The sequence below is a fragment of the Mycteria americana genome, chromosome 1 (genome assembly GCF_035582795.1).
Source record: "Mycteria americana isolate JAX WOST 10 ecotype Jacksonville Zoo and Gardens chromosome 1, USCA_MyAme_1.0, whole genome shotgun sequence".
Taxonomy (NCBI): domain Eukaryota; kingdom Metazoa; phylum Chordata; class Aves; order Ciconiiformes; family Ciconiidae; genus Mycteria; species Mycteria americana.
In genome coordinates this window covers 13786728-13809861 of record NC_134365.1, presented here as the reverse complement: position 1 = coordinate 13809861, position 23134 = coordinate 13786728, and the positions used below count along the sequence as shown (strand labels likewise).

Sequence of the window (23134 nt, the reverse complement as noted above, 5' to 3'; positions counted from 1 at the left end):
GCACGTCCTGCCGCGCCCCGCTGTCACTGGGTAGCGGCGACGTCGCTCAAGTTAATCCCCGCCTCTCCCCTCAGCTACTCGCTCGTGGCGACGCCCATCAAGGTCAGCCAGCCCCCTCACGGCCGGTGGCCGTTCAGCCTTGAACCCACCTCCCTTCATTCGCTTCGCCGCCAATTCGTGCAGGAGGCTGTCTGTTACACTGGCCCCGCCTCTGCCCTGGGGAGATGTCCGTCAAGCTCAGTCCCGCCTCCCTCCCGCTCTCGTTGGAGAGCGCCGCCGCCAGTCACGCCTCGGCCCCACCCCCGCAGGCGGAGGGGGCGCTGTTGGCTACCGACCTGCGCCCGGCCCCGCCCCCGGCTCGGCGGCGCGCGCCCTCTCGGGTGGCGCGCTGTTGCTGCCGCTGCCGCCGCTCGGGCGCGCGCCTCCTCATCCTCCTCCCCCCCACTCCCAGCTGTTGCCTCGCGTGCGCCCGCCCGCCGCCTCCTCGCCGTCTCGCGCTCCCTTCGCTGCTGTTGTCTGCGGCGCGCGCTGGCCCGCTCCGCCGCCTCGCCGCGGCACCGGGCGACCGGTAAGGTCGGGACCCCCCCCCAGGCAGCGGCGGAGCGGGGGGGGGGCGGGCGCGGAGGCATCTCCGCCCCGGCGGGAGGGGGAGAAGCGGGGCGCCAAGTTCCCCGCGCGGCTGGGGAAGGGGCCGGCCGGCTCGGCGGGGGCGGGGGGGAGGCGGCCGGAGCGGCTTCGGCGGAGGAGCCGGGGCGAGGCGGGGGTTCCCGCTCGGTGAGGGGGGACGCTCGGCTGTGCGGGGCGGGGGGCGGCGGGGCCGTACGCGGCATCGCCGGCGGGGCGCGGCGGAGCCGTCTGCCGCGGCTCCCCTCGCCCCTGGCCGGGCGGCGAGAGCGGGTCCGCTGCCGGCTCGCCGCCGCGCCGGGGGCCTCCCGCCCCCGCGGGGGGGAAGCCTGGTCTGGGGAAGGGCGGGAGGCCCGCGGCCTCCGCGGCGCCGAGGTCCCCCTGAGGCGGGAGCTGGCGCGGGTGCCCGCGCCGCGGCGCCCCCCGGGCCCTTCCCGCCGGGGCGGTGGGGGACTGAGGGCGGCCGCTGAGCGGGCCCTTCCCGCCCCGCCGCGTAACCGCATCAGGTGCGGTCTGCTCCTGCCGCTGGAGGGGGGGCCGCGCCGTCCCGGTGAGCCTTCGGGAGCCGGGCTTGCTGGCCTCCGATTGCTGAGTTTATTGTGAGTGGTAGAGGTCCAGTTATGCGTTCAAGGCTCGAGCTGCTGGCCGTTTCCGTGGGTGTTATTCCTACTTGCTAAGTCTGACTTCTGCTGTAACACACCTTTTTCTGGGTAAGTTGCTTTAATGCATCTTGGGCTGCTTTCATGCCTGTGTCAGGGGATAGGACTTCTTTTCTCCTTTCCTTCAAAGGTCCTAAATTTCGGCATCTTCAGCTTTGTCTCTGACCTTGTCTCCTTCTGTATTCTTGTATTTGATATGCCTTCCTCTTCTTTTGGTGCTTTCTTTCTTATTCCTTATCCCATTTTTTTCCCCTTTCCACCCTAACCCACTGACAACCTGTCTACAGCTTATGTGTTGTCCTTGGTTTTCCATTTGGGAATCTAAATGTTAGGCTACTTCCCGTGAGTTAAAATTTCTTCTGTTGTGTTCATTTCCCTGGTGTTTTATCTGCTGTCTTTTCTATGAGAAGCAAAGGAGAGAGCAGTGGGGGAAAATGATTACGCAGTAGTAGAACTATCCAGGTGTTTCCTTCTTTTACTTTTGTTTTTTCGTACATATTCCCTGAGTGCATGCGACTCAGGTGTATGAGATTCAGTGACAGTTTTAGTCCGTATTCTCAATCTCCGTGCTTGGTATTTTGTCTTTTACTGCTTTTACGTGTTATTGGTCACTTGAAAAGTAATACTGCCGAGTCTTGCATTTTGTTCCAAATTTGCTAGTGTCTTATCCATCTGTCATATAATTAACTGGAAAAAGTAATTAGTTGGAAAACCTGACTTGTTGAAAGTACTTTAATTAAGGTTCTGAAATTCTTTGTGATGAAACATTCTTCCAGAAAATACAGCTGGTTTTACAGTTTTGACACACGCATTCTCTAATAGGAATGAGACTAAATACAATGTGTCGTCAGTAATTTGCCCGCTTATGTCTTCCTTTTGATGCTGTTAAACACATGGTGGTGTCTGTTTTATCAGGGAGAAGTGCATCACTTGAAATACCCTGTTAATCCTAGGAGGTGAATCCTAGTATCTTTAGCTGCACTTACAGTGGATACTAAGTGGCAGAAGGATATATTTCTGTTATACACATTAGAGCTTGGCATGAGACTTTTTTGTTTTCCTGGGGTTAGAGGCTAAAAGTGTTCTGTGAATAAATCTCTGGGTTATAAATAGCTGTATGTATTTGGCTATTTCGGTAGCTCTGAAGGTTTTGGTGATCTTCTTTGATTTGCCTCTTTATTTGTAACTCCCTGGAAAGGCTAATCCTTTTCTCAGAAGCCTTATTTTTGTTCCAGTAAGGTGTTTATGAACTGGTGTATGTACGCACATCATACTTCTGTCAGTTTTGACTTTTTTTTTTTTTTTCCCCAGAGCTCTATTTTACAATATTTGCAAACAATTTTCATTTCTGAAGTTGAGGGTTGAGAGCGATACTTGGAACCGGTGTGTTTAAGATCCTGATCCCTGTTTGAAGTGGAATGTTTGTGCAGTTGAATTTTCTGTTGCTATGTTTTGCTGCCAATGTATGTTTTTATTCTGGATATAAATACTATAAAGGATAAAACACGAGCCTGAGTCATCTGAAAAAGAATTTGGAAACCTAGTTAGTTTAAGTCAATGCTTGTAGTAGATTTTTTTTCCTCTTGTATTGTGTGGAATGTGACATACAAATACATTGTCAGTGATTGTTGGGAAGTCCACAGAGCATTTCAAGTATTCTGGTAGTACTGGATTTCTCCCAAAGCAGAGTTAGCTCAGCTTGTCTCAAAAAGTTGGTCCCAGCTGTATCCATAGCTGCCTAATATTGGTGTGAATTCTGGGAGAACTCAATCCTGTAGGCTTTGAAATAGGGAACAGAGTATTATTGATGTATTAGAAGGGAGGCAGAGGTGCATGAAAAAGACTTGCAGTCAACTTTGTGGCGGTTAACCAGGCAGCAAAGGGTGGAGCAGCTCTTGCAGTGGAACAATGCTGTTCCTGCCACAGCTGGCAGGGGTCACTGGAAAGCAGTGGACGTTATTTCTTTTCCAGTTCTCCGAAGTTACATATAATCTCTTACCAGGCTTTTTCTAGATATCGTATCTTCTACTTGTTTATAGTAGAAATTGTGTTAAAGAAATAAAAGCATAACTTTTTTTTCCTTTTCTCAGGACCCCTGTGAGGGAGAGTGATGACAGTCCCAAAGTTGGGTTTTTTTGTCTCTGAGTAAGTTCTTTTCATAATAAACAGCGTGCTCTACGGATTCATCACCAAACAGTTTATGTGAATTTTCAGCTAGACTTACTAAGGACACAAAGCTTGTACAATTACTTTCTTTGTCCGTCTTCTCCCATTTGAGTAACTTCTTTAGTCAGTCAGATGACAAAACCAAATTTAATGGCAACTGAAAGACATTAAGTACCTACACTGGGACAAATTTTTATAAAACTTTTGACAGATAGCGACCCAAATTAATATTCCCACCTGAAGAAAGGCAGTTATAATCGAGTCCCTCCGTTCTTCAGAAAGAGAGCAACTGCTGGCCGGTCTACGTGCTAAGCTCTGAGCCATTGTGGTGCGTACTGCTACTGGCCCAGCCAAATAGTTGGGGCAGCTGGTAATATGGGTGGGGGGCAGGAAAAAGGTGTTGGGTGAGATGGAGAAGGACAGCAGGGAGCCATGGTACACTGGTAAAAACAGACAGACTTAATTGCTTCTGCCCACTCAACAAGGTAGGCCTGTTTTTTTCTGTAATGTTTTTTTGTTTTATGAAGGGAACAAAACAAAAGTCTTTCAGGATACCTCTGTCAGAGGTACTGCCCCTTCTGACTGTTCAAGGACAGCTGACCACTACTTACTCTAAGATATATAGTGGTGTGAAAAATAAGACTTTGAAAGCTTTAAATACCATGTTTTCTCCCTTAAGTTTACTGTGATGTTATTCATAAAGGTCCTTCTTGCTGGGTACAGAGGAAATGGTTAACTACTTGAAGAAGTTTTATTCAAATTCGTAAGTAGAATACAAAGAGCTTAATAAAGTGCCTGTAGGGGAAAAAAGAGTTAATGGTAATGAGGGCTATAATGTATTACTATGTAATGTTTGGGTATGCTCTACATGCAATCATAGAATAATTTAGGTTGAAAGGGGTCACTGGAAGTCATCTATCTGGTCCAACCCCATCTCAAAGCAGGGCCAACTCCAAAGTTAGAGCAAACATGTATATGTATATAGAGATACCCATTATGTTCTCAAGAAATTTGGAAATATAGCTTATGTTTGTGGGGTTTTTTTAGTTGAGGGGAGGATATCAGAGAGTTCATAGAGGTATTCTCTTGTTTCTTAATTTAAATGTGTAAAGGGGATTTTTTCCAAATTCACTTCTGCTGGGAATACTCTTTAAGTGAGACATGTAGTGTTCAGTATTTAATTCTTTGTTCGTTTGAGGTGGTCTTGGTAGACGTACTCCAGAGAGACTAGATGGCTTCCTGGAATGAGTCCAAGCATTGGATTGAACTCCTGTTTGTGAATACATTTGTGGCTCTTGTTCTTAAAAAAAAAAAAAAAAAAAGGCAATTGCAAAGTGGGAGAAGAAATTAGAGCAATATAGCATCAAATATGAAGTCATGCAAGCCTTGCATTTTGGACATTGGCCAGCGCCAGATACTTTTGGGGGTTAGGTGGTTGGCAGATGCCAGCCTGGCTGCTAAACACTCTTCATGTTGAGCTGTCTTAAGGGACAGTTTGTTCTATGCTTGCCGTGTTGCTCATACGCTTTCCTTGGTATTTGCTACTGGCCGTTGTGGGGTCGGGTTAGGTAGAGAGTTTGTATGGCCAAATACAGCCCGGTGATCTCTTTGGACATTTTCTTGTATCCTGGGTCATGAAGCTTGAGATTCCCTCAGCTGTGTGTTTATTTTTTTTCTTATTATTGTGTGTTTAAATAGCTGCTTTCTTTTTGAATCTGAGTAAAATCTTGGCTTCAGTGACTTCCTGTGGTACTGAGTTTAACAGTCTAATTATGTGTTGTAATATAATATTTCTCTGTTAAAAGTTTGGCTTTGCTGTCCTCTAAGCTCAGTTAATGAATGAAGTTCCCTGTATTATTGGAAGCTGTTGTTTTCTTGACTATGTTTTCTGTATATTTCTTAAAGTCTCAATTTATAATTCCTTATTTTTCTGTTCATACTTGCCTGTCTCAACAGGAGAGTCAAGTGGTTGATAATTCATAGCCTTCTCAGAACACCTCCCCCTCTCCCAGTATTTTAATATTCTTCTTCAAATAAAATACATGCATTTCAGGTCAGATTGCACAACTGATCAACAGAGCTGTACTGCAGTGCTTTCCTTGTCATTCCTCTTTTATTCAGGTGTCTCTGTGCTCTCCTGACTGTAGGATATTGAATGGAAGAGCTCACTGAGCTGACAAATTTCCTTTCTGGATTTGAGATACCCAATTTTAAAGCTTCCCATTTCCCCCCCCCCCCCTTATAGATATTATTTGCATTATTGATACTGAATTCTGTTCATGTTGCCTATTCATTGTTAAAGTTGATCCGTCTTCTTAAGCTTTGCTAATGTAAGATTAATTGTCATCTGGAAATGTTACTACTTCAGGTTTTCTTTTCTTCTCCGATGTATAAAAAAATAACTATAGTGAGCACTGCTGGACATATTTACAGAAGCTTGAGGTTTGGAAATATAGGGCAGGGCTCAGTTCACACCATTTAAGGACTTGACTTCAGCAGTACTTAATAAAACTCTAGGCTACTGGTCTAAATAGGGGGAGGAGGAGAGGGGAAACAGTCTTAATTAGTCCAGATTCACTCTGTTAATGGTACTTCTGAAGGCTTGCAGGTGGAGATCCAGAGGGTTCAATTTGGCTTCGGTCAGAGCTGCCTCACTACTGGCAATGGCATTAGTGCTCATCTTATTCTGCGGTACATAGATCTGTGGAGCTAATTCAGGTGAAAACTGCTCATTTACTTAGTACTGGTAGTCAGATCCTTGAAGCTGTCTCCTGTGCGATGGGCTCTGATGCTGGTAAAAAGAGGGATGGAAGCTGGTGGCTGAGGAGGAGGGTGGACTGTGGTAATACTGGTTTAGAGTGGTTAAAACAGTTGTGAAGCCTTACTAGGCCACCCTGACCTTCTCCATCTGCTCTGTGTGGACCTTACGTGTCTTTAGTGAGTGCTTTCTTCTGCTGAAAGTTCCCTCTTAAGAGTTCTGGGAACGAGCAGGAATGTGGGGCATCTCTATTTATTTGTAAGCTAACATTAGTTATCAGCGCTTGATGAAGCAGTGGCGTGATGAGCATCTGTGTTCGTCTTTCTTGTAAAAGTCTAATGGTTAGCGTACTTAGAAAGTTGGAACTCGTGATTTCTGGGTGCATTCATCCTGAGTGGCTTTAACGTCAAACCTCCAGAAAGAGCTAGCCACCAGGGCATGTGTATACTGAATGATATCCTGAGTGTCTACCTTTGTCACTACAGGGTGTTCAGGTATGTGAAAGCTAGAGGAATATAAAGAAAGCAGACCAGGAAGATTTAGTCTGAGTTTATTTTTGGCATTAGGACGCTTCTATATGAAGAACGGGGGTTCCTGGATGAGCCTCCCTAGGATTTGTGTGCACTTTGCCTTGGACTGACACTGAATGGAAGAGCTAGCAAACCAGCCGTGTGCGATCCAAGGAGCATCTAGGCACCTGAGCAGGCAATAAATAGGCTGTTTTATTCAGGCTGGATGCTGCTATTAATCTTTATTATCCAGTTAGCCTATTGCAATCAAGAATGTTGACCTCAAAATTTTGTTCAATTTTCTGGCTGGTTTTTGATCTGCGGCAATGTTTGCTTTTCACAAAGAGCAGTCTATTTAGAAGTCTTTGACATCCTTCCAAAGGCTCTTTGAAAGTCCACATGTTTTATCACTTGCTCTTGTTTATCAGTTAGTTTGACATGTTCAGAAATACTGATAGACCAAGACATGATCTTCCTTTGCAGAAACTGCTGATTAGACCCTATCAGATAGTCTTTCAGGTATAATGGTGTTCTATTTTTAATGATTGTTTTGAGGAGCTTGCCAGATACACATGTAAGGCTTGTTACCCTGCAATTCCTTGCTTGGGTCACTCCAGAGACTTTTTAAAAAATACAGGCTCAGCCTTTGCTACTATGTTGTTGTGGTTTAGCCCCAGTAGGCAATTAAGCCCCACACAGCCACTCACTCACCCTCCTCCCTGGTGGGATGGGGGAGAGAATTGGAAGAGCAAAAGTAAGAAAACTCGTGGGTTGAGACAAAGACAGTTTAATAATTGGAGAGAAAAAAATGTAATGAAAAGGAAAACAACGAGAGAGAGAGGGGGGGGGGGGGGGAACAAAACCCAGGAAAAAAACCAAGTGATACAACCACTCACCACCCACCAACCGATGCCCAGCCCGTCCCTGAGCAGCGATCGCCAGCCCCCGGCCAACTCCCCCCAGTTTCTATACTGAGCATGATGTCATATGGTATGGAATAGCCCTTTGGCCAGTTTGGGTCAACTGTCTTGGCTGTGCCCCCTCCCAGCTTCTTGTGTGCCCGGTAGAGCATGGGAAGCTGAAGAGTCCTTGACTAGTGTAAACATTACTTAGCAACAACTAAAACATCAGTGTGTTATCAACATTGTTCTCATACTAAATCCAAAACACAGCACTATACCAGCTACTAGGAAAAAAATTAACTCTATCCCAGCCAAAACCAGGAAACCAGGACATATGTTCCTACAGAACAGTGGCTGTTATAAGAGACTGCAGCTTTTTCTGACAGCTCAGCTGCTTCATGCCTCAGCTGCTTCAAAAACTTGCTGGATAACTATTTGTAGAACATGATGCAAACTTGGTCATTTAGGAGTGGTTTTCAGCTTCCTGACTGTACTCATCAAGAAGCCACAACTCTGCTGTACATTGCCTGGTGACAGATAAACACATCTTCCTAAACACCAATTTTCAGTGAGCAAGATTTATTGTTGCAGGAAATTACTGTTGTGTTTAGAATCACAAGGAGAAAAGGAGCATAGCATTTTATTTCAAGGTAGCCACTTTTTTTTTTTGAGTGTTTGTTAAGAAGAATGTGTATATAAATGAAAAACAGTATTTATAGCAATTCTATTCTTTAATAAAGTTGTTACAGTTCTAAGAGCAGATTTATACATGCAGTATTTCAGGGATTTCTCATTATAAGATTGTAAATATGTTTAATGGGGTATGTATGTATGTGTGTAGTGTTCAGTACAAAAACCAGGAATTAAAAAGAGCAGAAGTTGAGATTGACCATATACTGTGGTTTTTTTTTTTTTTTAAAGATGCAGCATTTTCAGAAATGTCTTGGCTTGTAGATTTAGCATGCTGGCAGCAATTACTGCATTTGGATTAACAGGAATTTTGTAACTAACATCTCTTATAGAAGATGAGGCAAAATTAACTTGGTTATAGTCCCCTTTAAGGGCTTGAATTTTTTCCACTTCATTAAACAGTAGAATATGTTTAAATATTAGGAGCTTTTTCCTAATTAATAAACACTGCAGCGGGCTCAGGAATAAATTATGAGAGGTGTAGAATCCTAGACTTCTCAGTGCAGAGTCCTTCCCCCCTGTTTTTACAAGTAAGGTAACTATGAAATTGTGTCATGTCACTTCAAGTGGAGCCATGAACAGAAACCAGTTATGTAACAAAATTAGGAAATTTGCACAGACCTTAAGGCTGAGGGCATAGATTCCAGAAATGGCTACAGCAGTTGCAACAACTGCACGCAATGTTCTTTTCCCAGAACCTGAAATAAATCTCAGAAATCCTGGTACTCAACATTTTGCTACTATTTCACAGACAGTTGTGTAATTCACTGGCAAAACAAGCATTCCTCGGGAGACAGTTATTTTGTGTGATACTTCCTTGCTAGTTTCTCCTTCAGATACTGGTGTTTTACTGTAGAAGTGAAGATGGTTAAGTTGAGCCCACTTCCCATCAGAACTTGAAAACTGATTCTCGCTGTGTGCTCTATACTGCAGCTGCAACTGAGAGAGCTTCCTGCTTGGGATGGTAAGTGATAAAGGGCATGAGCTTATAAGGAAGAATAAATACGCAGTGGCAGAAATGGGATCAGATACTGTGGTTTGTGGGCAAAATACAGAGGCCTGAGAAAGTATCTGTTTTTCAGTAACTGACATCTTACTGGAGGCACAGGCAGGTATGGACAAGCTGCCAAATGTCTGTATGTGTCCTGATGTATCACGTTTGGTGTGTCTATGTTCATAAAGAACAAGGCTTGATACAGAGCAGCCAGCATAGGGTCTGATTCATATTTTATTGTTGCTGTTGTTGGCCTGATAAACTCCTCAGACAAAACAACAAAACTCCCCAAAGGGGTATCTAGGGATGTTCAGGTTTTTTTTCACCAGTTGTTTGGGGGTGATTGTTTTTTGGGTAGTTTGGGGTTTTTTGAGATAGAGTGAAGAATAAAGTTTGAAAATTCATTCTCTTTCATGAGCATCATCTTAGGAATGCTGGTATCCAAATTTAGCAGAGTTGTTGGTGTTCTTTGGGGAAAGCAAGTATATTAATTCCTTTTTATTTACAAACTATCATGACCTTGGATTGCAAGGCAACAACTTGGGGGGGCCTTGGCTGGCATGGCAGCAAGAGTGCTTTTTATGCTGGTTGCTGGGTACGGTCCTTAGGTTAGCAGTGTCTGATTTTTTAATTTAATTTTATTTTTTTCCTTCCCTCTGGCTGCTTCAGATTTTCTTAAGGCTAGCTGAAAGGAACGTGATAAAACTTCCACTGAAAGGTGTGAACCGGGGAGTGACAAGTTTCTCATTTGCTTGTATACAATTTGCAATTCTGAAATGCTGTTTCGAGAACAACGATGCATAGATAAAGAAGAACACTGAGTGCATTATCTAGTATTTGATGTTCCTTTTAAGAAAGGAAATGTAGGTTTAACAGTTTATTTGTAATGCACATGAAAATAATGTGTCTTTTCAAACACTGCTTCAAGGATTTAATCCTGTTCTTGGTGGCAGTGGCAGAACTCCCACGGGTTTGCATGTAGGAAGGATGACTCCTGGTAAGTTTTAGTGGTGTATCTGCGTCGCATTGATACCTGTGTTGGTTTGTTTCGTCATGGCAGAAGCAGCTTTTCAGTCAACAGCGGATGCCTAATATGACTAAGCTGTTTATTGGGCTCATTTAAAATTAACTTAAACTATCAAATAATGTCAACGATTTGTTGATAATGTTAACTTCTATTTTGATGTCGAATCTGGAAATTGAGGTTTTTTTCCTCATTAAAGTTATTTTCTAGCTGTGCATCAGCAGGTATAATGTTTTACTTTTAAGTGAGTTTGTGTGATACAAATGTTGCTACAAAATTAGTAGTTTAGGCCATAGGCTTTACTATTCTGATTCATTGTCTCTTCTTACTCTTCATACCAGGATATTTTAGTGAAATTATGCCTGTGATTGTGAAACTGTAATATGGAGGATCTAACATAATGGTAAAACAGTTCTATTGTGGAAAGCAGTTGAAACCAAGTTCTAGTATTCTCATGGCTTTATGCAGTAACTGCCTTTAAAACTTCCTTTAATTTGCTGCTAAGAGAAGTTCTTCTTCTGAAGGTAATAAAAATTGATGGAGTTTTAAAAAGACATTTTAAGACAAATGCCACAGCTCTGCAGTTTTACCTCTAATGATGTCTAGTGAACGTGCCAACTTCAGCATTCCATGATCATAATGAGTTGAGAAGGCCATTCAAGTCTTGACTCAACAGCTGGATGGTATCCTGACCATTCAGGTTAGGATTGTTATAAAGGAAGCAGGTTCCTTGAAATACTTAGTGATTCACAGTGTTTACAGGCAAGGAAAGCAACTATTTGTGTATGCTTCCTTGCTTGTGTTTATTTTTAGTTGTGTCCTTTTGCTAGTTGACACTGCCTAGGCTTGTATATACTTCCAAAAATTGTCATTTTTTGCCTTGGTTGCTATGAGTAGCACAGTTTTATTCTGAACTTCTGTCAGAGTTCAGAATAGGTTTTATTTTCTGTAGACTATAATTTAGAAATGTATGCATTTATGTCTGACTTGGGTCACCAAAACCCTGTGGATATGAGTAAAATTTTTAAATATGCTTACTTTGAATTTATTTAAATCTGTAGTGTAGTATCTAATCCTTTCTTACACTATAAGCACTGCACTGCTTGAATGAGCATTTAACTACCTGAAAACATCTAAATATAGATTTCTGTGGCTTTTGAAAAACTGCTCATTTGATTGCAAGGTGTAGTGTGTACTTGCTTGAAATGGAATATGATTATGCTCTGAAATGGAAAAGAAATAGCTAAGAAAACCCACTCCTGAATAAAGATCACCAAAACCAGGTAGTCATCTATTTTTAGTTTTAAGGAAATAATGAAGTTTTGACCAAAGAATGTTGCTTGTTATTCATAGGATTAACTGCGAGTTTGATGGAAATGTAACGAACAGCTCTGTTGAATGTCACAGAGGTGTTGTGATGAAGCTTTTGTATTTGGATGTTCTGTCTAATCTCTGAAGTGGGGAGTGTTTTTTGTGTTGGTCTCAAGTCTCCAACTAGTTAGGATTAAGTTAATCTTCCTGTAGTTACTCTGCACAGGACATTGTACAACTGAGTGCAAAAGCTGGTCCCTGTCCCAGATGCAGGTATTCGACACAGAACGCGAAACAAATGGCTAGATCCGGGGAGGATGGGAGGAGAACAAAGCAGAAGAATAGGCAGTGCTCTTCTGTGCTTGTGGATGTGTATCGGCTGTTTTGATTTGTTCACTTTACCCATTTGGTACTGATGTGCCTTAGAGCCTAGCTTATACACTCTGACTGCAGGATCAATATCAATACAAATTGTCAGCTGCATAAAATATTAGCTTGTAATGAATATGCAGAGTTGTGAAATTGTTGCAGTACTTGGTCTCCCATCTAGATGTTCAGTGAGCTGTGGGCAGATGCAGGGTCATAGCCAGGACTGCAGCTTAAGTGCCTTGAATTGTTACAGTTCATTTCTCATCCAGATAAGTTCACTTCAGGCCAAGTGTATCAAACTCATTATACTGTCTCCAAAAAAAAACCAACCACCAACCAAAATCCCAGCCCCTGCAAGCAGAAACACTGTCCAGAAATAATTAAACGAACCTTTTCACCTTTCATTTCAGTGCTGTCTCAGAAATTGTTGTGTATCTCTTGAAGAAAGCATGTGATATTTCCTTGTAGAGGTATTTTTACTTAGCACACCAAACTCTGTTAAAGCCTTTTGAGACATCCATCCCATGATTTTGTCATATTTACTTTTGTAAGCATCATCTTTGCATTTGTGTATGCAAATGTGTATGCAAATATGCTTTAAACACCACCAAAATAGACTCTATGGAGGATTTAATGTAGGGAGTTTCTTAAAAATACAAAAAACATGGGTAATCTAAATAACAGGTTTGTTGATAGAAATCAAATAAATTAATAATAAAACTATTTCATTATACTTGGTTTATAGTTTTGTGATGTAACTGTTTCTCGATGCAAAGGGTTTTTGAGTGAATTGGAGAACTACTGCAAAAAAAGGTTGCTGCCTTTAAAATGGCTTGTCCAATTTTAGCCATATTTGACACAGTTGGAAGTCTTGGATTCGTAAGTTAGCGTCAATTTCCTGCAAAATCATTGACCTTGGAGAGAGAAACAGATCAAGTTAATGTAGCTGTTGAGGGAAAAGTTTCTATGCAGGTTCAACAGTTCTTTACTGCTGATAATGAGTTTCTCCAACCTTTTTCTCATATTGTAATTATGGTGGTAGGAAGCAGGGTGTATTGTGTGTGAGAGGGGATGTTGGTTTAAGGGAAATGAGGAGGAGTTAAAGATCCTCCGTGATGAGTTCACAAAGGAGGGGAAGGCGAGGGGTGCAAGCGTGATCAAAATCTGTATGGCATCCTTCCTACATTGGCACCTCCGTGAGCAGTGGAACTGCTTTCACTGTGATTGTGCGATGTAGGTCATGTTATGTGTGGAGGCTATGTATGGCTAAGGGTTTTATGTTGCTTTGAGTCTACAGTCCAGTGGAGCAAATGATTTTAAGTTTACTTAAACAGGTTTTCAAACAAGAAAGCAAATCCTATTTTAAGCTTTGTATGGGTGAGAAAGAAGAGTAACCAGTCTATGTAATATGCCAAGTTATATCAAAGCCTCTGTTGGGCTCCATGCTTTATGTGATAGAAATATTTTTATATTTATTGTGCCAATGAGTTCTTAATAACTGATAGTTGCTCTTAGAAAAACTGCTACTATAATCAAGAACAAATAGGTCAGAAATAATTACAGATGTTGACACAGTCGTGGCTGCCAGCTTTAACTGACTTGATGTGACTTACATGATGGTATTATCAACAGTGGAAAAATTGCAGTGTTCCTTTGCTCAGTTACACCAAAAGTCAGTGCCCCGATATTTCTGAAATTGGTTAATGACTGTCTAAGCTCTCTGAGACATCCCTTTCTATTGTGTTGTAGTTCTATCTGAAGTTGTATAAAGGATATTGGAGTTACACTGCTAGAAATCTTAAATATAGTTCCTTTTGGGTATATGATTTTTCTTTTTTGAAAAAGCTTTGTGAAACATGAAAATGTATGGCATTATGTTTCTTAGAAATCCTCAGGAGCTGGTATAAAATCTGTCTATTTGTTGAAGGTTTGTACTATAGTGTATATGATACATATCCAAACTTACTAAATACAGTGTCTTTAAAGTAGTGTACTGTGTAAAATACGAGTACGTCCATATACGAGTCAGGGGAGACTGAATAAACAGGTGTCAGTGCAGAACTGAGTCTTACGGAGGGTCATCTTTGCTTTCTGAGAAATGTCTTGGAAGATGGCAATGTTGATAGGGCTTTTGTAGAGGGAGTACTTGTGATTTTCGTACAAATAGCTGTTATGATCAGTTAATCTAATCTTTTTTTTTTTAAACTGAAATTTTTCGTGATGAACAATGTATAATAAAGTGTCACGAGTTACTCTAATGCTTAGGCATTTCATAAAGACACTTAATCTATTACACAGTTTCAGTTTCCATCCCATCTGTTGGACATCGTATTTTTCTTTGCCTTTTTTATCTGTGCAAATGCTGTAAACAAATGTCTTCTCGTTCTCTTTGTTTTAAAGCAAAGATCACCTTTAATTGTTCACTATAAGGACTGCCTACAGATTAATAATACTTGTTTCCTTTTAATGCAGAAATATAAGGTGCAATATTGTTGATATTGACAATGTTATGATAAGGGTGATATTTTTATCGGAAATATACTCCATCACATTTTTTTTCTGAGAGATTGATCTTGGAAGAATGCTTGATGGATAGTTTGGTGTTTGGGGGCTACATCTCCTCCTCCTCCTCCTCCTCACCGCTGGTGAGGCCACACCTGGGGTGCTGGGTCCAGTTCTGGGCTTCCCAGTATGGTAGAGACATGGGCATACAGGAGAGAGTACAACAAAGGGTCACAGAGATGGTGAAGGGACTGGAGCATCTCTCCTGTGAGGAAAGGCTGAGAGAGCTGGGACTGTTCAGCCTGGAGAGGAGAAGGCTCAGGGGGACGTATCAATGTCTATAAATACCTGAAGGGAGGGTGCAAAGAGGACAGAGCCAGGCTCTTTCAGTGGTGCCCAGTGACAGGACCAGAGGCAACGGGCACAAACTGAAACACAGGAGGTGCTGTCTGGACATCAGGAAACACTTTTTTCCTGTGAGGGTAACCAAGTGCTGGCACAGGTCGCCCAGGGAGGTTGTGGAGTCTCCACGCTTGGAGATATTCAAAAGCCATCTGGACACAGTCCTGGGCAACCTGCTCCAGGTGACCCTGCTTGGGCAGGGGGGTTGGACTGGGCAACCCCCAGAGGTCCCTGCCAACCTCAACCATCTGTGATTCTGTGAAACTGTGTTTGCAAAGTTTTTTCAAGAGATCTTCTTGTGTTGATTTTTGCCAATTATGCTTGATCCTGGAACCGTTCAGGTAGTATGTTTGGAAAACTTGTTGAATATTTTGAAGTTACTTATACTAACTTTTTCAAAGCCTTTTGCATAACTTGTTAGGAATTTATAGCTTTACAGAATAAAATAGGAATTTTCTTGCGTGTTAAATACTTGGTGCAGTTATATAAAAATAACATTCGTAAACTTTTTGTAAACATAGGAAGGATGCTGAATATTCAGTGGAGCTGAAAACTTAAGCTTTTACCAACTAATGTTAAAAGGTCACATGTAGTACAGTGTGCCCCATTGACTTTATTTTTCTAACTGGGCTTGAGTATGGCATATTTGTTTACATACATATATTTTTAAAGGGAATCCGTGGGATGAAAGATTATTAAACACAGGAGTATTCAGATTTTTTGGCAAATATTTTAACAGTTTTTTCAATTCCTTCTTCCTTCTTTTCTACCACTGTCCCCTTCCTGCCTTAATTAACAGTTCGAAATGTAGGTATGAAACTAATTTCCCACAGCATTCTCCTGGAGAAACTGGCTGCTCATGGCTTGGACGGGTGTACTCTTCGCTGGGTAAAGAACTGGCTGGACGGCTGGGCCCAAAGAGTGGTGGTGAATGGAGTTTACTCCAGTTGGCGGCCGGTCACAAGCGGTGTTCCCCAGGGATCTGTGTTGGGGCCAGTCTTGTTTAATATCTTTATCAATGATCTGGACGAAGGGATCGAGTGCACCCTCAGTGAGTTTGCAGATGACACCAAGTTGTGTGGGAGTGTTGATCTGCTTGAGGGTAGGAAGGCTCTACAGAGGGATCTGGACAGGCTGGATTGATGGGCTGGGGCCAATTGTATGAGGTTTAACAAGGCCAAGTGCAAGGTCCTGCACTTGGGCCACAGCAACCCCATGCAACGCTACAGGCTTGGGGAAGAGTGGCTGGAAAGCTGCCACGCAGAAAAGGACCTGGGGGTGTTGGTTGACAGCCGCCTGAATATGAGCCAGCAGTGTGCCCAGGTGGCCAAGAAAGCCAATGGCATTCTGGCTTGTATCAAAAATAGCGTGGCCAGCAGGAGTAGGGAAGTGATCGTGCCCCTGTACTCAGCACTGGTGAGGCCGCACCTCGAATCCTGTGTTCAGTTTTGGGCCCCTCACTACAAGAGAGACATTGAGGTGCTGGAGCGTGTCCAGAGAAGGGCAACAAAGCTGGTGAAGGGTCTAGAGCACAAGTCTTATGAGGAGCAGCTGAGGGAACTGGGGTTGTTTAGCCTGGAGAAAAGGAGGCTGAGGGGAGACCTTATCGCTCTCTGCAACTACCTGAAAGGAGGTTGTAGAGAGGTGGGGGTCGGTCTCTTCTCCCAAGTAACAAGGCATAGGACAAGAGGAAGTGGCCTCAAGTTGCGCCAGGGGAGGTATAGACTGGATATTAGGAAATTCTACTTCACTGAGAGGGTTATCAAGCATTGGAACAGGCTGCCCAGGGAAGTGGTTGAGTCACCATCCCTGGAAGGATTTAAAGGACGTTTGGATGAGGTGCTTAGGGACATGGTATAGTGGTGGTCTTGGTAGTGTTAGGTTTATGGTTGGACTCGATGATCTTAAAGGTCTTTTCCAACCTATACGATTCTGTGATCTGTGGTTCTGTGATCTGTAATTTAACTGTTATTAATCTGTTAATATCTGAAGTAATCTATTTGTGAAATATTTGAGTTTGGTTTTAATGATAATACATTCATATCTGAAAGAACTTGCATATTATAATAAAATATCTGGAAAGGATTCTGTAATTCTCACCTAAAATTTCCTTGGATTTTACAGAATGTCCAGTATGAGAGAATACATGTGATTTTGTAGAAAGACAATAATTCTAAATCTGAAGGCTTTTCTGAACTAATTCTGGCTGACTGATTACATGAAAGAAAACTTTTAAAATTAATTTTCAATGTAGGAATGTTTTATGTAGGCTGAAAGTTTGGGTCCCCTCCTGCCCCCCCACCCCCCGAAACTAATGACAGTGACATCAAAGATTAACTAATACTACTGCTATTTGCTACCATTAAAGCAAACATACCACTCTTGTTTTTCTCCTTTTGACTTAGTTTTAGTCTACTGTTTTCATGAGTGTATTAATTTTATAATTAGTGGAGTTCGGGAGTTCTAGCACTGATTCCTTTTTTTCTCCAAAAATATCTAATAGTCTGTATGAAATTTTCTTGCATTTTATAACATTGTTATTCCTGGACTTCAGAATACTGTGCTGTGGTAATAACTATAGGTTGCTTAATTTATCAGAAAAAAAAAATGCTGCATGTGAGGTTCTCTTGAGACAATAACAGATCATCTCTGTGCCACCTGTGTTTTAGTGGGAAGGATGGACAAAACTGAGTCTTCTGATGTCCTGTAGCAGTAGACTTGTAGGTTTTTTGTTTACTTAGAGGATAAAACCCAAACTCTTACTAAAATAGTAATGAGCCAAGGTGTAAAGTAAATATAGCTGTTCAGCGCTTTGCACGTAACGGGAGTGTTTCTACATTCCCTGTATTGGCCTTCGTAGGGAAGGTGGAAGTAAAGTTCTGTCTTTTTCTGTTAACAGCCTAAAATGACTCTGTGAATTCAGTGGAATAAATGGCGTCCAAAGTAACTGATGCTATAGTTTGGTACCAGAAAAAGGTAAGCTTTCTATTTGTTTTTATGGTGGCTTTAAAAGAAAAAAAGTTGGCTTATTCTGTTTTATGTGTAAAGTATAATAAATATAAAATACTACTGCATTATTGGTTAGCATTGTATGAGAGTGAGTAGCTTGAAACTTTTCTTCCAAAAGTAAATAAATATTTAGTGACTGTATCTAATTAAATGGGATAGCTTTTGGTTTATGTTGAAAACTCCTCACTCCCTTGGCTACTTACGCTATGGAAAAAAAAGGAAAGAAAATTTTTCTTCTCAGTAGAATGTTAATGTACAGGAGAATGTTGTTCCTATAGCACATAAATGAATCCTTGTATTTAAGTAGAAAGTAAGAATTGAAACCTGTTTTCTGTCAGTAACAAGGAACTGTGTAATCCATACCCAAAAGAGATAGGCTAGGGCTTTTTAGAAGTTAATTAGAAAAAAAAAAGGGGGGGGGGGGGGGGAGATCTCATTTGGAGATACATAGTTACAGTATCGCCTGATACTGTATCTTTTGATTTATGTTTGCACATAGAAATGTTGATGTCTCTAATTTATTCTTTTGACAATTTCAAATCATCATATCCTCTTGACATTAGTATGCCAGTTGGCTTATTCAGTTAAATTTCCTTTAAAAAGCTGAAAAATTTGCTAAATTTTGAGATGTGCTTCTTTACTAAGATACAAATAAGGTGTGATGATTATTTTTTTTTTCTTGGCTCTCCATGATTTAGTAAGTTTCTGTGAGTTACTGTTTTCCTTGGCCCTATGGCTGTCTTTTTGAGAGGATGCATCTTGTCCTTAGGAGAATGATGGCAATGGTCTTCAAAACAGAAGTTCTGGTTAACTTCTAGCTAAGCAACAATTAATTTCTAGAAATAAGACCATACTGATATGCTTTGCTGAGATCTTTACAACTGTGAATTAAAGGTACAGTTGGAAAAGCAGAAAAATGAATTTTGGTCACTTAATTTATACCAAACATTCAATTACATATTAAAAAAAAAGAAAATAATTCAGAATTTAGTGAGTATTGTTTGTTTGTTTTTGTACTGTATACTCTCTTCCTTCTCTTATTCAAGCTTTACAAGAAGTATTTTTGTAAAAGTATCAGTGGAATTACACTGTTGTTTTGAACTGTTTCTTGATTGCCTGTCCAATCCCATTTTTTAAAGATTTGGAGGATGACTTGTAGAAGATTTAGTGTAACAAAACTCAGTGCAGGATCTTATGGAAGGGGAAATTGATGCTGATTTTACCCACTTCTACTCATTCTCTCATAAATTTCATTCACTCACACTGTCATACTGATAATACTTACAAGTACCAAGTTGTGTGTATTTGGTCTGGTCAGGACCTCTTGTGCGATGCAAGAGATGCTGGCTACCAGATCCTCGTCACATCTCTGAGGTTTTTTCATTGGTGATGATGAACTAGTCTTTGGACAGATCTTTTATGGTATTCAGCTTTATATATAAATGGTCCTTTCATGCAAGAAAGTGTGAAGTCTCCGTAAATCTTAAGTGAAGTTCATGCTTGTTATCTGTTGAAAAACAAATATTTTTTTCTGTTTTTCAGAAAAAGAAACTTTTTTTTTTTTAAATACATGTCTGTTTTCCTGTTGGTCATACAGGAAAAGGGATGCCATATGTGATATGCTCCAACTTTCCATCCTCCTGATGTTAGGAAGGCAGGATCTTCTGCTGATGAGTCACCATGCTGTGGTCTTACAGAGGGCAGGCCTTCTGGTCTTGATATAAACAACCCATTCCTCAACTTTACTTTTCCTTGGACACTGCTCCTAACAGGATTACTCATTATCAGTACAGGTCATTCTTTTAACCCTTGTTCTGTTGTTTTTTCTAGTGATTTCACACTCGTTTCCATTTATTTAATTCATAGCAATAGCAGTATTTCTGCTACAAATCTCTAGGTTTTTACAGGGGTCTGCTCGGCCAGAAATTGCATGTTGCCTTTATGGCAAGGAGTTGTGATGAGGTGACTCCTATTACTTCATGAAGGACTGGGCTATCTTCAGGAAGGATAAGATCTTGCATAAACCAGATGTCAATGTTTTCCATGGTGTGAACAAAATTTAATTGCCATGCACATGTGGACTGGGGTCTGCCAAATGAGCAGGCTTTGCTTCTTTCGGTATGGGGAAGTGGAGTCTTATTTTGGGACAAATGGCTGCACTGCAGAAATGTTGCATCTCATGCAATTGATAATTTGGTAATAGATTGTTATTTCTTGGGTCCCATTTACTGAAGGTTCTCCTGGATCAGACTGATAACCCCAAGGGGTTTTTTAACTTTGTAGTCTGGTGTGTGATCCTTTCCTGGGAGCATCTAGGCTCTTTCACCCATGTCCTTGATTTTATTTATTTGTTTGTTTGTTTATTTAAATCTCTTACATGGCACAGTATTTTTTTTCCCCATGGATTTGTTGTTTGCACCAAAGATTTCAAATTGGGGAACAGGAAGAGCTATGCTAGTGGTTAGTGGGTACCAGACATTTTTTTGTCCTTTCTGATACGTTTGTGTTATGTGATTGCTTCTGATGGAAAAATACTGAACTCTGTGAACTGGTGGTTGCTTTCAGTTTTAAATTTTTATTTCAGAGTTGTCCCACTTACCTTGCTTTTTAGATCTGCTGATTCCTTATAACAGTAACTGAAATTGAAAGTGGGGAGGGATCAAAACTTAGCACATTCTGGCAGTAAAACGCTTGCCCTGCTGGGGCAAGAGAGAACCAGGGTCTGCAGTCAGTATTGATCAAATTGATATGACTTTCCTATATGATAAAAGGAGGAAAAGAAAGTGTTATTTTGGGGAGGTATTTTCAGATTAATGAACTGGTGTATGAATGCCCTAAAAAAGAACATGAAGAACTTATGATGTTTATAGTCATACATAAAGAAGAAAAACATATTTGAGTAGGTGGAGTCTGCGTAAAAAAAATATTGAACAGGTAACTTGCTCCTTGTGTTTCTTTGTTTTCAATTTTAATGTATTTTTTTGATGTATTTTTGATGTATTTATTTTATGTCTCTCTCTACTGAGTTCCAAAGGTCTGTTGGTTTCTGTAAAGTAAGGCATTTTTATATTTCTTTAATGGAAAGAGTTAAGCAGTTGAGCTCTTCCAACCCTACTATAGGCAAGTTTTCCAAACACCAAGTTTACCCATATGACTCATACTATTGTCTGAAATTGAGCGCCTCACACGAGGATGATTTAGTAATGTGCTTAATTGTTTAAAAGGTCAGGCCTTTTGTTATGTAAACTTGTTTTTTGTTGTTGCAATAGATTTACTCTGCTTTTAGTGCATGGGAGCTCTTGATTACTGTCTTGTAAAAATACAGTAATCAATTCTTAGTTATTTTAAATTGGATTGTAAGATTTCAGATAGTGTATTATACCACCTTGTTATCTGAGATACAAGATTGCATGGACATAGCTTTACTGCTTCCAGCGATAGCTTGTGTTTCCCAGCTGGTACGAATACTTTTGCAAGGCATGAAATCTGAACAGATAAATCCTGCTAGATACAGGTTGGTTCTGTAGAAAGCAAAATAAATTAAACCTCCGCTGTGTTCCTGGATGCACCGGGGAGTGCAATGCTGAGGTATTTGTGTGTCAGGCAGGGTTTGTCTAGCTTGTTTTCAACACTTTCTGCTGCACTGGTTGTTGCAGTAAAAGGGTGTGGCAGGGGTGTCTGCATTGCTTTCTGGAATGGTTCATTACTTTGGTCCCAGACAGCTACCGAGCTAATATTCACATATGTGCACTTTGTTAGTTAATATACTTAGGATTATGTGTATTTACCAGAATACTGAACTTGCTTCAGATTTGTAATTGATGAATTTTATGGAGGAAAACCATCATAATGTTTCCTCTGAAAAAACCTGACACCCCCACAATTACTTTAAACAATTTCAGTATCTGATGGCATACCTTTCTGACACTGAAACTTTATGCATACTTGAAGTATTGCCTCAGTAACAGTAACTGATGTTAAAAATAATAAAATTGGTAATAATCTAAAGTAGTGCTTGTATTGTTTGTAACTTAAGTTTTTTGCATTAATTTCTTGTAATACTTTCAAGTTTTACAGATAATAGTAGACGTGCAATTTTTGGTCTGGTTTCCAGTTTGGAGACTATACGTAAATTTACCTTAACAACTTTCTGATTTTCAGTCTTCACAGAAGCCTTGCTGCTAAAATGGGGAACTTTATACAAATTAGTTGATAATATTGCAGGAGAGAATTATGTTGTTCCATCTCTTGTGGAGGGTTGTAGGGGAAGGCAGAATGAAACTTAATGAATTGAACCCGAATCCTGCACCTGATTGCATATCAGTTAACTTTGTCAATGCAGCTTTCTGCTGGTTCGGGTGTCCCTTGGGTGCAGCTGTTGAAGGGCACAATAAAACAAATGAGATGTTTTCTCTCTCATAGCTGTAAAGGGCAAAATTAGAGTTCTAATTGCATTGCTTTAAGATCTGTAATGTTCATTGTTTTACAGCTCATTAGTCCAAGATTATACTTGCCAAGTTAATAAAGGAGAAAATAAAATGACAGTTATGTCATTCCCTGAAACCACCTGATTTCCTTCTTGGCACTGAATTCATGTGACACATTGGTGGCCCTGGCACCAGAGCCAGTTTTTTGCTAAATGGTCAGGCTGTACGGCTATATAACCTAAAACTTTGGATGCTGAAACTGCATCAGTTCAAAAAGGTCTGCCTTCAAGTGCCAAAACTTGAGAAGCATTGGAGCTGACTATTTGTGCAAGCACTGAGGAAAAAAAAAAGTATATTTAGAAGAGTTTCCTTCCACATAGTGCTGGGATTTGGTACTCAAGTGGTCATCTGACCACATAGTGGGGATTGCCTTCAGCACCTTGTTTTGGTGAGACAAAACTCAAGTTTCTGAATCTTGTGCAAAAGATCACTTGAAAGTTGGCGCTGTGGCTGAACGAAGCAGGCGTACATTTTGCCTGTCTGTTGGCTCGTGTGCCTGCATTGCCTTCCCACAGACTTTCATGCACTTATCTGGTGAATTTCGTCAGGGCCCTAATGCATTTAAAACTAAGACTGCGAATCTTATAAGGAGCTGAACCTATCTAATGGGGGGGGGAGGAGCAAAGAGCTGAAATCCCTCTGTCTTGAGAGGGATTCTCTGATACTTGAATTGTTTCATTATGCCTTGTGAAACTATAACCTACCATTTTCTTTTCTCTTCCTGAGTG

At 41.1% G+C, this 23134-nt stretch overlaps 1 protein-coding gene across 6 annotated transcripts in view; it reads left to right on the top strand.

The window, feature by feature from the left end:
* Positions 1 to 427: 427 nt before the first annotated feature.
* Positions 428 to 23134, top strand: part of PHTF2 (putative homeodomain transcription factor 2) — a 74787-nt gene continuing 52080 nt past the window's right edge. For 4 of the 6 annotated variants that reach the window (XM_075491209.1, XM_075491219.1, XM_075491173.1 and 1 more), the window contains exons 1-2: positions 428 to 568; positions 17810 to 17886. In XM_075491209.1, coding sequence (XP_075347324.1) covers positions 17842 to 17886 — 45 coding nt within the window. In that variant the 5' untranslated portion in view covers positions 428 to 568; positions 17810 to 17841. Of the gene's footprint in view, positions 569 to 749; positions 775 to 1169; positions 1335 to 17809; positions 17887 to 23134 lie in introns of those variants that run through there. The other 2 variants (XM_075491191.1, XM_075491183.1) reach the window with 2 other exon arrangements.